This window comes from Carassius auratus, unplaced genomic scaffold (genome assembly GCF_003368295.1).
Source record: "Carassius auratus strain Wakin unplaced genomic scaffold, ASM336829v1 scaf_tig00048100, whole genome shotgun sequence".
NCBI classification, from domain to species: Eukaryota; Metazoa; Chordata; class Actinopteri; order Cypriniformes; family Cyprinidae; genus Carassius; species Carassius auratus.
In genome coordinates this window covers 1-13,239 of record NW_020527063.1, presented here as the reverse complement: position 1 = coordinate 13,239, position 13,239 = coordinate 1, and the positions used below count along the sequence as shown (strand labels likewise).

Below are 13,239 nucleotides of genomic sequence, written 5' to 3'. Positions count from 1 at the left end.
TGCTAAATACAAAAAAAGAATTTTATTCTTGTGAGCACTTCATGGAAAAATATGGTATTGATACATCTCAAGAAGAATTCAAAATGGTGATTAAATCTATTCCTGTTAGTCTGGTTTCTTTAGCGCAGAGCATAGAGACAGATACTTCTCCATCTGTAACAGTCAGTTCTCCTACTATTTCTGCCATTCCACTCACAGATAAGAGATGTAAAAATACTTTTATTAGAAACATACTTGATCCTGCCAGTACTCCTATATGTAAACACTGATGGACTTTACTGGACAAGAAATTATGGAACATGATCTTCCTGCTACCTCACCAGTATATTATTGTAAATAAAATCAAAGAAGTTTTATTCAAAATTGTTCACAGATATTATCCTTCAAAAGCAAACATCTGTACTTTTTTCCAACTGTGTGTAACTTTTGTACATTCTGTGGATGTGAAGGAGAAACCATTGAGCATGTTTTTGTTGATCCCAAAAGATAAAAAAAAGAATATTTCTCTAAGTAAATTTGAAATACTTCTTATAGTCACTGAGCCAAATTTATCAGCCAATGAAAAATATGTAATTAACTTAATTATTATTTTAGCTAAATATTATCTGCACAAAATGATTTGGCAAAGAAGCAAACCCTCCTTTTACAATTTCAGAATAACAGACCTTAAAAAATATTGGAACTGCATTGAAAATTAAAAAAGAACAACAACAAATTAAACAAAACAATCAAATTATTTCATTATTTTAATACAGACCCCTAAGTGTTTTTTCAATTATGTATCTGTTTTTTTATTTATTTAATTTTATTTGTTATTTTTTTTGGATCTTTTCCTGTCTCTTATTTTGTTCACCTTTGTTAAGATGAGATTTATTAAGCTGTATATTGATTCAATTTTGTCATAAAATTGTACTTTGTCAAAATGTTAATAAAATTTGTAAAAGAAAAAACAAAAAAAACTTGAGATCTGGGATTCGGAGCAAGTTCGCCAAACATTTGATTCAGATCGGGACTCCGAAGCGCGATTCGCGAATCATTTGATCGGGGCTTCGGAGTTCGCCAAACATTTGATTCAGATCGGGACTCCGAAGCGCGATTCGCGAATCATTTGATTCAGATCGGGACTCCGAAGCGCGTTTCGCCAATCATTTAATCGGGGCTTCGGAGTTCGCCAAACATTTGATTCAGATCGGGACTCCGAAGCGCGATTCGCGAATCATTTGATCGGGGCTTCGGAGTTCGCTTTGATTCAGATCGGTACTCCGAAGCGCGATTCGCGAATCATTTGATCGGGGCTTCGGAGTTCGCTTTGATTCAGATCGGGACTCCGAAGCGCGTTTCGCCAATCATTTAATCGGGGCTTCGGAGTTCGCCAAACATTTGATTCAGATCGGGACTCCGAAGCGCGTTTCGCGAATCATTTGATCGGGGCTTCGGAGTTCGCTTTGATTCAGATCGGGACTACGAAGCGCGATTCCCGAATCATTTGAGATCTGGTCTTTCGAGCGGATTTGCAAAACATTTGATTCTATCATGTACTTGTCTAGATCAACTTTTAATAAAGAGAAAAGAGGTTTAGAGACAGATTTTTGTTAATAGCCTGTTAGTAATCCCACAGTTCATAGCATCAGTAACTGTATAATTTAGTAAGGGAGAATTAAAACAAAATAGGATGAGTTTATTTTATTTTTGTAGAAATGGTCATCTTCCTCTGTGCAGTGTTCAGGGTATTTCAGGACCCCAAATTAAATTCTAATACTAATACTGCATCATACAGGTGTTTATTTGAGTTGAATATTTCGATAATCATGTAAGGAAACGAAGCCATAATTCGATAAGTTTACATTTACATTTATTCATTTAGCAGACGCTTTTATCCAAAGTGACTTACAAATGAGGATAAAAAACAACACAACACAAGAGCAACAAAAAGTTTACAAAGATAAACAAACATACATTCAAGATACAAGATACATTCAAAATGAAGGCTGATATTGTCGGATATGTTAAGAAATAATATAAAATAAAAATGCAAAAAAAATTTGCCAAAATATTTGACTCAAAAAGTCCAGATGATTCAAGCTGTTCGTGACTGTGAGTGTAACAGCAGCAGCAGAGATTATTAACCGTAAATGAAAACATTTAAAACTCTGATTCCTCGATTTAAAAAAATAAATAGAAATGTAGCAAAACATTAGATTCAGATGATATGTAGAAGTCTCTGTGATTATCAGTGTCAGACTGTGTGTGTTGTTTTGTCCGGGGCTCGTGGGACAGGCGTACTACTCTGTCTGTGACATCATCATCCTGGGGAGGGACTTTGAGAGGATTCAGATCATCCCAGGAGCCAAACACGGGAACATCTAGGTGGACACACACACACACACACACACACACACACGGTGTCCAAACAACATCAAGGTCTTTATAAACTGTTACAGCACTTACTCAGATTGACACATAGCATAGCTTTTAGCTTCATGGTCACAGTTTGAGGTTTAGGAATGAGTTTTATTAATTTTTTTTAGCCTTTATGTTGATGTCAGTTTTAATAATTTTAGCATTTCAACTTTTTTGTAAAAAGTTACTACTTTAATTTCAGTACTGTTTTCATTTAATTTATAGTGCTTTTTACTTTACAAATCATTGCAAAGCAACTCATTTTACTTTAGCTTTATTTCAATTACAGAAAACTGTTTTTAGTAGTTTCAGTCTTAGTTAACAACAATGACACATAGTTGGTTGCTTTGGGAATTAATTATTAGTTAGGAATAAAAGTTTAACTGTGTGTGCTTATTTTACATATTTATTTTTTTAAATAAAATGTAAAAATTATATATGTTTTGTACGAGTTTCTGTCTTCTGCTGAATGCTAAAAAGATGATGCTTTAAACACCAAACAGTTGATGGTACCCATTCACTTCCATAGTATTTCTTCCTGTAGCACAGAAGTCAATGGGTGCCGTCAACGGTTCGCTCTCAAAAAAACATCTTCTTTAGTGTTCAACAGAAAAAAAAAACACTTGTTCAGGCTGAGGAAGAGTAAACGATCGCATGATTTGATTGTTTGATTCCTCTCACACAAACAATACAGTTATATGAGTGTTAATCTAAACTGTGTTTGAATATGAAGCACTTTGTGTGTGAAGACATTTGTCAATCAACCAATCAGCTGTCACTCGATTTCAGAGCCGCTAACTAGAATAAGATCACAGCTACTTTTAATTTCAGTATAAATATGGAGTTGAACACAAGGCTTGATGAACTAATACTTTGATAAAGATAAAGCATATTTATAATCATCAAGGCTCCTGCAGACGTATGTTTTAGGAAGATTGTCCAGGGTTTATTTTTTACTCTTTTCTTTTACCTGCCACCGTTCGACTCGGACACAAACACAAGATATTTTAATTTGATGAAGGTCATGGTGTTCTTCTTCACCGCAGAGAATGATGCTCTTCCTCTTGTTTTCCAGCTCAAATATCTGAACATCCTTAAATCGAGAAGCATTTACTGAAATATAAATGAGTTCATGTTTAAAACAAGAACAAATATCTGTCAGCGGCTAAGAAAAACAATAGTTTTCACCTTTGGCAGATTTTTCCCCCCGTTTTAAGAATTAACCAATAAAAATCTAAAAATAAATATATCGAGTAGATAATAAAAATTAATATCTGAGGTCATTATGCATCTCCTGCAAATGTCTTGGTTTGATGATGTTCATATATTAGCACTGGAATACAGAGTGTAATCATTTTTTCTTCTCCAGATTATTGCTGATGTGAGGAAGCAGTGAGGAATCCGCTGTATCAAGCTCTCTGCCCTTTAACCTCTCAAATCTGAATATATACGCCAATCAATCTAATTTTATATGGAGTATGAAGAGATCTGTAATATACTTGACTGTGTGTAATGAGAAAATAAATTACTTAATGCAACATCCATTATTTCTTTGCTGGGTTTAAAAGTTTATGAATGATTATGTCTTCTTTTATTATAAACATGAGTGCAGTATTAGCATTGGTATCAACATTATTAGAAATGTCTGAATGAATCAGAATCAAACGATTAAGTGATTAATGCAGATATTTTCTTCCTTAGTATTTCTGTCTTGTTTTCTGGTATAAATGAATGCTTTCAAACGATTAATGGCTTTAGAATATGAGCTGGTCATTCTGTCGATTCATTCAGGGCTGCTCTGGGTTTAGTACAAACACAACACTAGTCTGTGGAGGTATAGTCTCGTCTCTGAGAACAGCTTTCCTCAGCTTTCCTTAAGACTGTCCTTGTCCTGTTTGCAAATGGATAAAAGGGAAGAAAAAAGAATGCATAGAATAAGTTCAAGTGATGATAATGTTAATCGGTAACACTTTTGAATAACGGTCCATTAGTTAATATTAGTAAACTACTTAAGTTAAAATGATCGAAGCAAGAACAATCCTTCTACAGCATTTATTAATCTTAGTTGATGTTCATTTCAACATTTACTAATGCATTATTTAAATCAGAAGTTGTGCTAACAATGAAAAACTGTATTTTCATTAACTAACATGAACAAAGATGAATAAATACAGTAATAAATGTATTGTTGATTGTTTGTTCATGTTCGTTAATGAATTAACTAAAGGACTAGTATTCTAAAGAGTTAACACTTCATCTGTGTGAATAAGTAACGGTAGTGAAATTAAAGAGAGAAGCTTTAGCTCCATCATTAATCTAGAGTCTAGACAGTCAAAGGGCTCACTCTGTATATTGTGCTCAGAACACCATTTAGTTCATTATATAAACGGCAATAAGTTAAAACGTAATAAGAATTCATTTAAACTTTTAATTCTTATGAAGTCTCAGCTTTCACTGATAACTACGCTAGTGATATCGCTAGTTATTTATTAATAGTCTGACACTGGTGGTTAATTAAGCTGTCAACATAATGTTAAAAATGACCAAAAAACATCGAGAAAGAACAGATGAGTCTTACCTGTGAAAGATAAGACCCCGAGATCTGTTTTTATTATCGTGTGACGGTTTGTAGGTGTCCAATCTGTCGATGAGTCAGGTGTGTTTTCTTCTTCTTCTTCTTCTTCTTCTAGTGTTTAAGGGCGGATTGGCAGACCAACATAAATGGCGCATTTCCGCCACCTACTGATCTGGAGTGTGGAGTGTACTTGGCTTTGGAAGAAAAAAAATTAAATTCTATTTACTTTCCTGTTTTATTTAGATATTTAAATAATAATTCATGAATTCTTGATTGTCTTGTCCGATTTCCTAGTAATCCTTTTATTGAAATTGTATCAACTCCCATCCTTCCTAACTTTTGACTTAACTGTTGTCTTATGTTTTCTTCTGTCCTGATGTGATAGTTATGAGCGTTGCCCGCTCCAATATGGCGGCGACGTTGACGTTCGGTCGAGCAATAGACCATAGACAGCAAAAGAAAGCGGCCAATGAGGCGTCCAGGTGTTTATATGTCTATGTCTGGCGCCCCCGTGAGGCGCTCAGCTGCGCTGCAGGCGGGAAAAGTGACCAATGAACGGAGACAGGCTCTAAATAAATAAATAAATAAATAACACGTGATATTATATTGTATTTTTGAAGTCCGTACAATAAAAAAGTACATTTTAAATTAAGTTTACCTCAAGACGACGATCGAAACTTTCAGAAAAATTTAACGTAAAGCTATCATTAAAACTTATAAAATGTAGAAAATGCCATTTTTCACATTATTATTTTATTTAGATTTTATCATATTTAACCTTTTTGCTCCTTAAGAGAAGTCTATTTTCAGATTAAAAAAAGGTTAAAAAAGTAATATGCACAGGAGTGCTTGCAAGCATGCATCTAATTTGCAATATTCTCACCAGATAAATGCCTTTACAGTTAGATTTATTTCTTTACTTTTAATTCAAAATGACTTGCATGAGACGGCTACAAATATAGATATTGTCAAGTATTCCCAAGGTTTTAATGCAAGAAATCTTACACTAATATGAAATTAATGCAAAGTATTTAGCAATTAATTTAATGCATTATTAAAATAAAGTAATCACCTTATTTATTGTCAATGTTTTGTCCTTTTAACCCATATATACAGTATGTTTTTGCTCCTTTAGAGAGCTTTTGTGTGTGTTCATGCAAATGCATACTGTAAATGAGTTTCAATTTGAGTGTTTTTATTAATATGGATGTGCTCATCATATATATATATATATATATATATATATATATATATGTGTGTGTGTGTGTGTGTGTGTGTATATTTGCATTAAGATTAATTCATTTAGCAGATACTTTTATCCTTTCTGTGCATTAAAGAAACCACAAAATTTTACACTAGCATAAAATTAATAAGACCATTTAAATTAAAGTTGCAATTCAATTGTCTGTAATTACACATGCTGTATTGAATAGTCCTCATAGCGGTTTCTTTTTATTGATGTAATGTACATGAGTAATAAGGTATATCTGGCTCAAATGTTACACATCTACAAGGTTGTGAAACCCAATGCAACTGATGTGTACAGCTTATAAACACAAAGACTGCTTCCACAAGACTTCATATACATCAAGACAGCATGCACCAGTGAAAACAAGGAAGAAGAAATGCATCCGATTTGTCCTTAAAATGCATTCTGATTGATTTGTGCAGAAGTTAAAATTCCATAGCTTTATCACACAGCAGATTCGACATGACAGATGCACACTGCTCAAACAGTTTCACAATAAAAATACAAAAATCACAAATGATTTATATCCTAAAACATTCTCAAAGAAGTGCACAAAAACGATGACTGAACCTGTGTAACACTGAAACCTCAAAACAGTACCATATTCATGCATGCATCCGTTCTGTATCGTCTAAAACCTTCATAAGGATTAATAATAACTCATGCAAGATGGTTCTTGTATAAAACCCCACAGACATTGCTGTGTTTACCATCAACATCCACATGGACTCTAAAAAAAACACAATATTGCTTCCTTAGAAAGCAGATGCATTGATCGTTTGAACTGAAACAGATCCTCCAGTTTCTGTTTCAGAAGGGGTTGACGGGAAAAGACCCAGAATGCTTTGGGTGCAGTTTATTATATCCTAAAAGCACAACATAGCACACAATACTGAGCATTATTAATGTTTAATTTAATGCAAGACAGGTGAATAAGGTAAAAACACCAACAAACCAACTAACAAAAAAAAGTAATAGATCACCATACTTAGTTTATTAAGGACTGCAAACATGTTTTTCTGAAGTGTTATGTTTAGTCATACAAATGAGGTATTATATGATCAAATCTGCATGCATTTCCAGAAGATTGGATGAAGCCAGGTTTACAGTTCTCCTTTCATTTAGTTTTTACCGATGAGATTTTGGATGTATCTGTTTTGATTTCTCCATGAATCAGAAAACACTGTCAACAGACGGAATAAATGATGTTTTTTTTTCACGAATCAAGTGCTGTATAAAACAAGGTGAACGATAACAAGCCCTTTATAAAAACCTTCGATAGGAACACAACAGGCTGCTTAAGTGGAGAAACATCTCCTTTTGAGAAACGGCTTTAACTGAAATCTCTAGATGTGCACGCTCCGAAAAAAAGGTAAAAAAGTGCACCTGTTCCAGTGACAGAGCTTTTGTACCTTTTCTTCTGAGAGTGTGTGATGAACTAACCACTGTTTTTTGTAAATGAGAAGTAGCCCTTCTGTCTGTCTGTGGTAATGTTTTTGGCTGTCAGTTCTGTGTGAGGTATCACAGGAAGGTTCAGAGGCACACGTCTAGCAGTGCGACTCCTTCTCGCTGACAGGGATGTACCCATCTTTGGTGGAGCGCAGAGCGTCGCCGTCGGCTGTGAAGATGGCCTGAAGCTTCTCCTGCTCTCGTCTGGTTTTGGGCAGGTCCTGCGAGGGAGTGATGAGCTTCTGGAAACGCTGAGCAGAGAAAGCAGAGAGCTTTGGAATAGCTTTCAAAGTGTGCATAACATGATTTTTCTCAATGCATGTCAAAATATGTACAGTAGTATACAACCACTGCTCACTATATCCCAAAAATGCAATGCAATGCTCTTTTCTGATGTGAATAATGATACTAGATATAGTATAATATCTAAAAGAGATTTTAATATTTGATTCATCATTTGATCAGCCGGCTAAAAGTTAAGATATGTTTTCTGAAAACAACAACAACAACAAAAAACACAACCTGTATAAGATGGTTTGATTGTTTCAGTTAACTTTAAACTATATTATGTTGAATTACATGCAACAATCTGCATGGTTCGGTGGAACTGAAACTGAAATCAATGAATACTTATTAAATAAATTAATACTACTGCTAATAATAATAATATTATAAAATATTATTAGATATATAAATACACAAGACCAGTCAACATGTTTTTTTTAAATAAGTCACTTTTGTTCTCCAAGCCTGCATTTATTTGACCTGAAATGCAGTAAAATGTTCTATTTTTACTATTTAAAGATCATGTGACACTGAAGACTGCAGGAATGATGCTAGCAGTAAAAATACAGCTGCACATCACAGAAATAAATGACAGTTCAACAGAGATTCACACAGAAAACAGATATTTTAAATGGCTAAATTATTTGACAGTTTTCCTGCTTTTGCTGTGACACATAGATGCAGGCTTGATGAGCAGAAGAGACACACGTGATCCAGGCAGAATGTCACTCACCTCTCTCAGTGACCCTTTGGCTGTGCTCAGTTTAGAAAGGAGCCAGAGCGGGATGCAGAGCATGGAGGAGAGCGCCAGCAGCCAGCCCAGAGCGTACCCCCACCACGGGTACACATACTCGTTATTATACTTCAGAGGAGTGTACTTGATCAGCGAGAACGCAAACGTGCCCTGTCACCACCAGCAGAGGAGGAAGACATGTTAGAGCAGCTGATCCAAACTAAACCGCAGAGGTCAGCGTGAAGCACAGGAACTGATGCAGATTAAAGAAAAATCAGTGTTTAAATCAGCCTTAAAACAACCTCAATTATTTGAGTGATTCATAATGAATTTGCATTGTAATTTTGGCATTCGATACTTATTGAATATTCATTTATGTGTGTGTGTGTGTGAGACAGAGTGTGTGTGTGTGTGTGTGTGTGAGAGAGACAGAGTGTGTGTGTGTGTGTGTGTGTGAGACAGAGTGTGTGTGTGTGTTTGAGAGAGAGAGTGAGTGAGTGTGTGTGTGTATGTGAGACAGAGTGTTTGTGTGTGTGTTTGTGTGAGACAGAGTGTGTGTGTGTGTGTGAGAGAGTGTGTGTGTGTGTGAGACAGAGTGTGTGTGTGTGTGTGTGAGACAGAGTGTGTGTGTGTGAGACAGAGTGTGTGTGTGTGTGTGTGAGACAGAGTGTGTGTGTGTGAGACAGAGTGTGTGTGTGTGTTTGAGAGAGAGAGTGAGTGAGTGTGTGTGTGTATGTGAGACAGAGTGTTTGTGTGTGTGTTTGTGTGAGACAGAGTGTGTGTGTGTGTGTGAGAGAGTGTGTGTGTGTGTGAGACAGAGTGTGTGTGTGTGTGTGTGTGAGACAGAGTGTGTGTGTGTGAGACAGAGTGTGTGTGTGTGTGTGTGAGACAGAGTGTGTGTGTGTGAGACAGAGTGTGTGTGTGTGAGAGAGTGTGTGTGTGTGAGAGAGTGTGTGTGTGTGTGTGTGAGACAGAGTGTGTGTGTGTGAGACAGAGTGTGTGTGTGTGTGTTTGTGTGAGACCGAGTGTGTGTGTGAGAGAGAGAGAGTGTGTGTGTGTGTGTGTGTGTGTGTGAGTGTGTGTGAGACAGAGTGTGTGTGTTTGGGAATGTTATTTACAGGTTACAAAAAAACGTATAAATTTCTAAAAGTAAATAAAGTAAAGAAGTTAAATGACTCACAAAACACGTGGCTGGGGTGAAAAAGAGCCAGCAGTATTTAATATACGGCCCGGGACGGTAACCAATCATGTCCTCGATGTTGTCATAGAACCGATTAGCACCTGAGAAACAGCAAAGAAAAGCAAGGAAATTACAAAAAAAAGATATTTGCATTTGCATATTTTATCATGCATGTAATCTAATTTTAATAGTATATCCTCACCGTATATCCAAGCGATGCACACCGTCTCAAAAATAGCAACGAACAGCAAACACATCCCACTGGCAGCGTAGTAATCAAACAGCTGGAAGACATACATTCCACCCTGACACACACACACACACACACAGGTCATTCATAAGTCTGCCAGCTATATGAATCAGATTTCTGGATCCGAGTCAGAAGAGACGCTGCAGTACCTCTGTGAGCATGATGAGACCCACGAGGAAGGACACGACGGCCACGACGAGGATCAGCAGCTCTCTGCGGTTCTTCCGACGAAAGAAAGTGGGGTACATGTCCACCGTAGCTGTGACCAGACTCTCCACACACACGAACTACAGCAGATCAGCAAAACCACCGCTAGACTCTGACTCTACTGCATTACTCATTTCTGCTAGCTCAGCTGGGCTTATGTTACACGGGATGCAAACATTGGCAAGCCATGATTCAGGATTATGCACAAAATAAAATATAGGGCCCTAAAAAATTCTGTTTCATTTTGTCCCAATTTCCGATTCTTCCAAATATTTTTTTTTTTTTTTTTTGCATTTTAATAATATATTTAATATATATTTATTTTAACAATAGAAAATGCCTAATTTCAATCAATTTTAATAAAACAATTTATTAAAAGTTTAGCATAAATTATATTTTTAGAGCCTTATTAAATCTGACCCTTCTTCGTTCTCTTTTAATGGTTTAATCAAATTTTTAGTAATAAACAAGCACGTCTAATCAATTGAATACTTTAATCATTTAATAATATTTCTTTCAGAAATTCTCTTTTATCTGTTTACATTTTTCTAGATTTGTGATTGAACAAAAATATATTATCAAATTAATTAATAAATTATATGTGTAACGAAGTGAAGGCATAAAACAATAACAATGTAATTAATATAAAAAAATTATATATATATATATATATATATATATATATTTATTTATCTATTTATTTATTTATCTTTGATACATTTATTTTAGAGTGCTGCAAAACAAAGGTTTACTTGAAATTAAAATAAATGTGATCTTGCTCAACAGTTCTGTAGTATTAATATAAATTTTTATTTTATTTTTTATGACTACATTCTTCGATTCCATCTGTATTTTCTACATCACTGAAATCACAGGGCCCTAGAAATGCATGTGAAGACTCAAACCTGACTGTCCAAGCCCAGCAGAACAATCATGATGAAGAAGAAACAGGCCCACAGCGGAGAGACGGGCATCATGGACACTGCTCGCGGATACGCAATGAACGCCAAACCAGGACCTGAAAGAGACCATGCAGAAAAACAATACAGACACTAGAAAATGTGTGCCAGAATTATTACAGATTCTCTTTAAGATGAAGTTTTTTGTTTGGTTGAAGGTAAATATTCATCATATGGAGCACAAAAAAGAAAAATGAACCCACTGACATTTCGAGAACAAAACTGATTAAACAGACCTTGAACTTATGAAAAAGTAATTTACAAACAAACTTGACCTCAGACAAATGTGTGCACTGGGACAGAGATGACAGTGTGTTTGTGAGCTAAAGGTCAATTATCTAAAAATAACCTACTGGAAAAGTTGGTGGTTTACATAAAAAATGGAGTCGAAAAAATTCTAGTAAATTTCACAGACAATTATAAATAAAGAGCAAGTAACACATTAAAATTATATTAAACATAAAATTTTGAAGCAGAAACACTAAAATAATATTTTCTTTAACATGCATTAAAATTATATTTTTTACACACATTTAATATAAATTTAATATTCTATAAATATAAAATGTAATATAATTTAATTCATCATTTAAATGATTATAAACATAATTTAAAATTTTATAAAATTATCCACTTAATTGTATTAAAATATTTAACAATTAAAATATTTCATAAATTGTTATATAAACACACACACACACACACACACACACACACACACTTTAATAATTTATATTATATGTTAGACAATATGTATATATATATATATATAGTGAACTTGAGTGGAATTGGTTTTAATGTTAAATACAAATTACAAATTACTTTTAGTGATTAACATACTTACATTATTAACAAAAACATGTACAATAACTCAATTAATATTTTATATATTTCGGTTAATTCTGTGATTGGTAAAGCTGCTCTCACCAGACTCAGCCACTTCTGAGATCGGGACGTTCTGTTCGTAAGACATGAAGCCGAGAATCGAGAAGATGGCAAAACCTGCGACAAAACTGGTTCCACTGTTCAAGAAACACAGGGCCAGAGAATCCCTAAAAACAGACGGACACGGAGACAAAGCTTATGTTATGAACAAGTGCCTGCAAAGATTTAAGCAATTTAAAGTGACTGGATTACAAAGGGTTAAACCATGTTTCTCAAGTTTAGGACTTTATGTACTCGCTGGCTGGAAAATGAGAATCTCACTGTTTAGTCTAATATAAAACATTGGCACGTGGCAGAATGATACTCAAGAAACAGTGATGTAGGACTGATTATAATATTATAAATTTTAGAATTTTTTTTTTTTTTTTTTTACAAAAATGCATAGACTGACTTCAGGAGGCCTTTATTAATCCTCCACACATTTTTGATGGATGGATGCACTTTATTTGCGTCCTTTTGGACCGTTGAAAAATAACACCATTCACTGCCATTATAAAGCTTGGAAGAGCCAGGACGTGTTTTAATATGACTCTGATTGGATTCGTCTGAAAGATGAAAGTCATATGCACAAAGATGGCTTGAGGGTGACTGAAATCAGGGTTGATTAAAATTTTGGGGTGCACTATACCTTTAAGGACAACTATTGGATTGCATCCGAAAAGACTTAAAAAACAGTATTAAATCGACTTGTTATTGTAGTAAATAAGATCAATAAGTGATAATAAAACAATCTCACTATTTACCAGTTATAATGCATTAGATTTTTCCAAATATTTATTCCTTAAAGGACTAAAAGATTCATAATTGAGCCAGTAAGGAACCAGAATCCTGAATGATTCCCAAATCAAATATACATAAAGAATTCCTCAAGAGAAAGTGAAAGTCAGAAAGTGAGGGACGTGTGGCACACTCTGAATTTTGTGCTCTGCATTTATTTAATCTAAGTGAACACACACACACACACACACACACACACCACACACACCTGTAGCAGTTGTTGTTGTATT

General features: G+C 34.8%; 1 protein-coding gene across 1 annotated transcript; it reads right to left on the bottom strand.

The window, feature by feature from the left end:
* Positions 1 to 6,400: 6,400 nt before the first annotated feature.
* Positions 6,401 to 13,234, bottom strand: LOC113089003 (sodium- and chloride-dependent GABA transporter 2-like; the record flags this gene model as incomplete). Its single annotated transcript, XM_026255903.1, has 8 exons — positions 6,401 to 7,924; positions 8,692 to 8,862; positions 9,872 to 9,972; positions 10,074 to 10,176; positions 10,271 to 10,408; positions 11,234 to 11,346; positions 12,215 to 12,339; positions 13,218 to 13,234. Coding segments are annotated over 8 exons (921 nt in total), but the record flags the coding sequence as incomplete, so codon positions are not given.
* Positions 13,235 to 13,239: the final 5 nt, after the last annotated feature.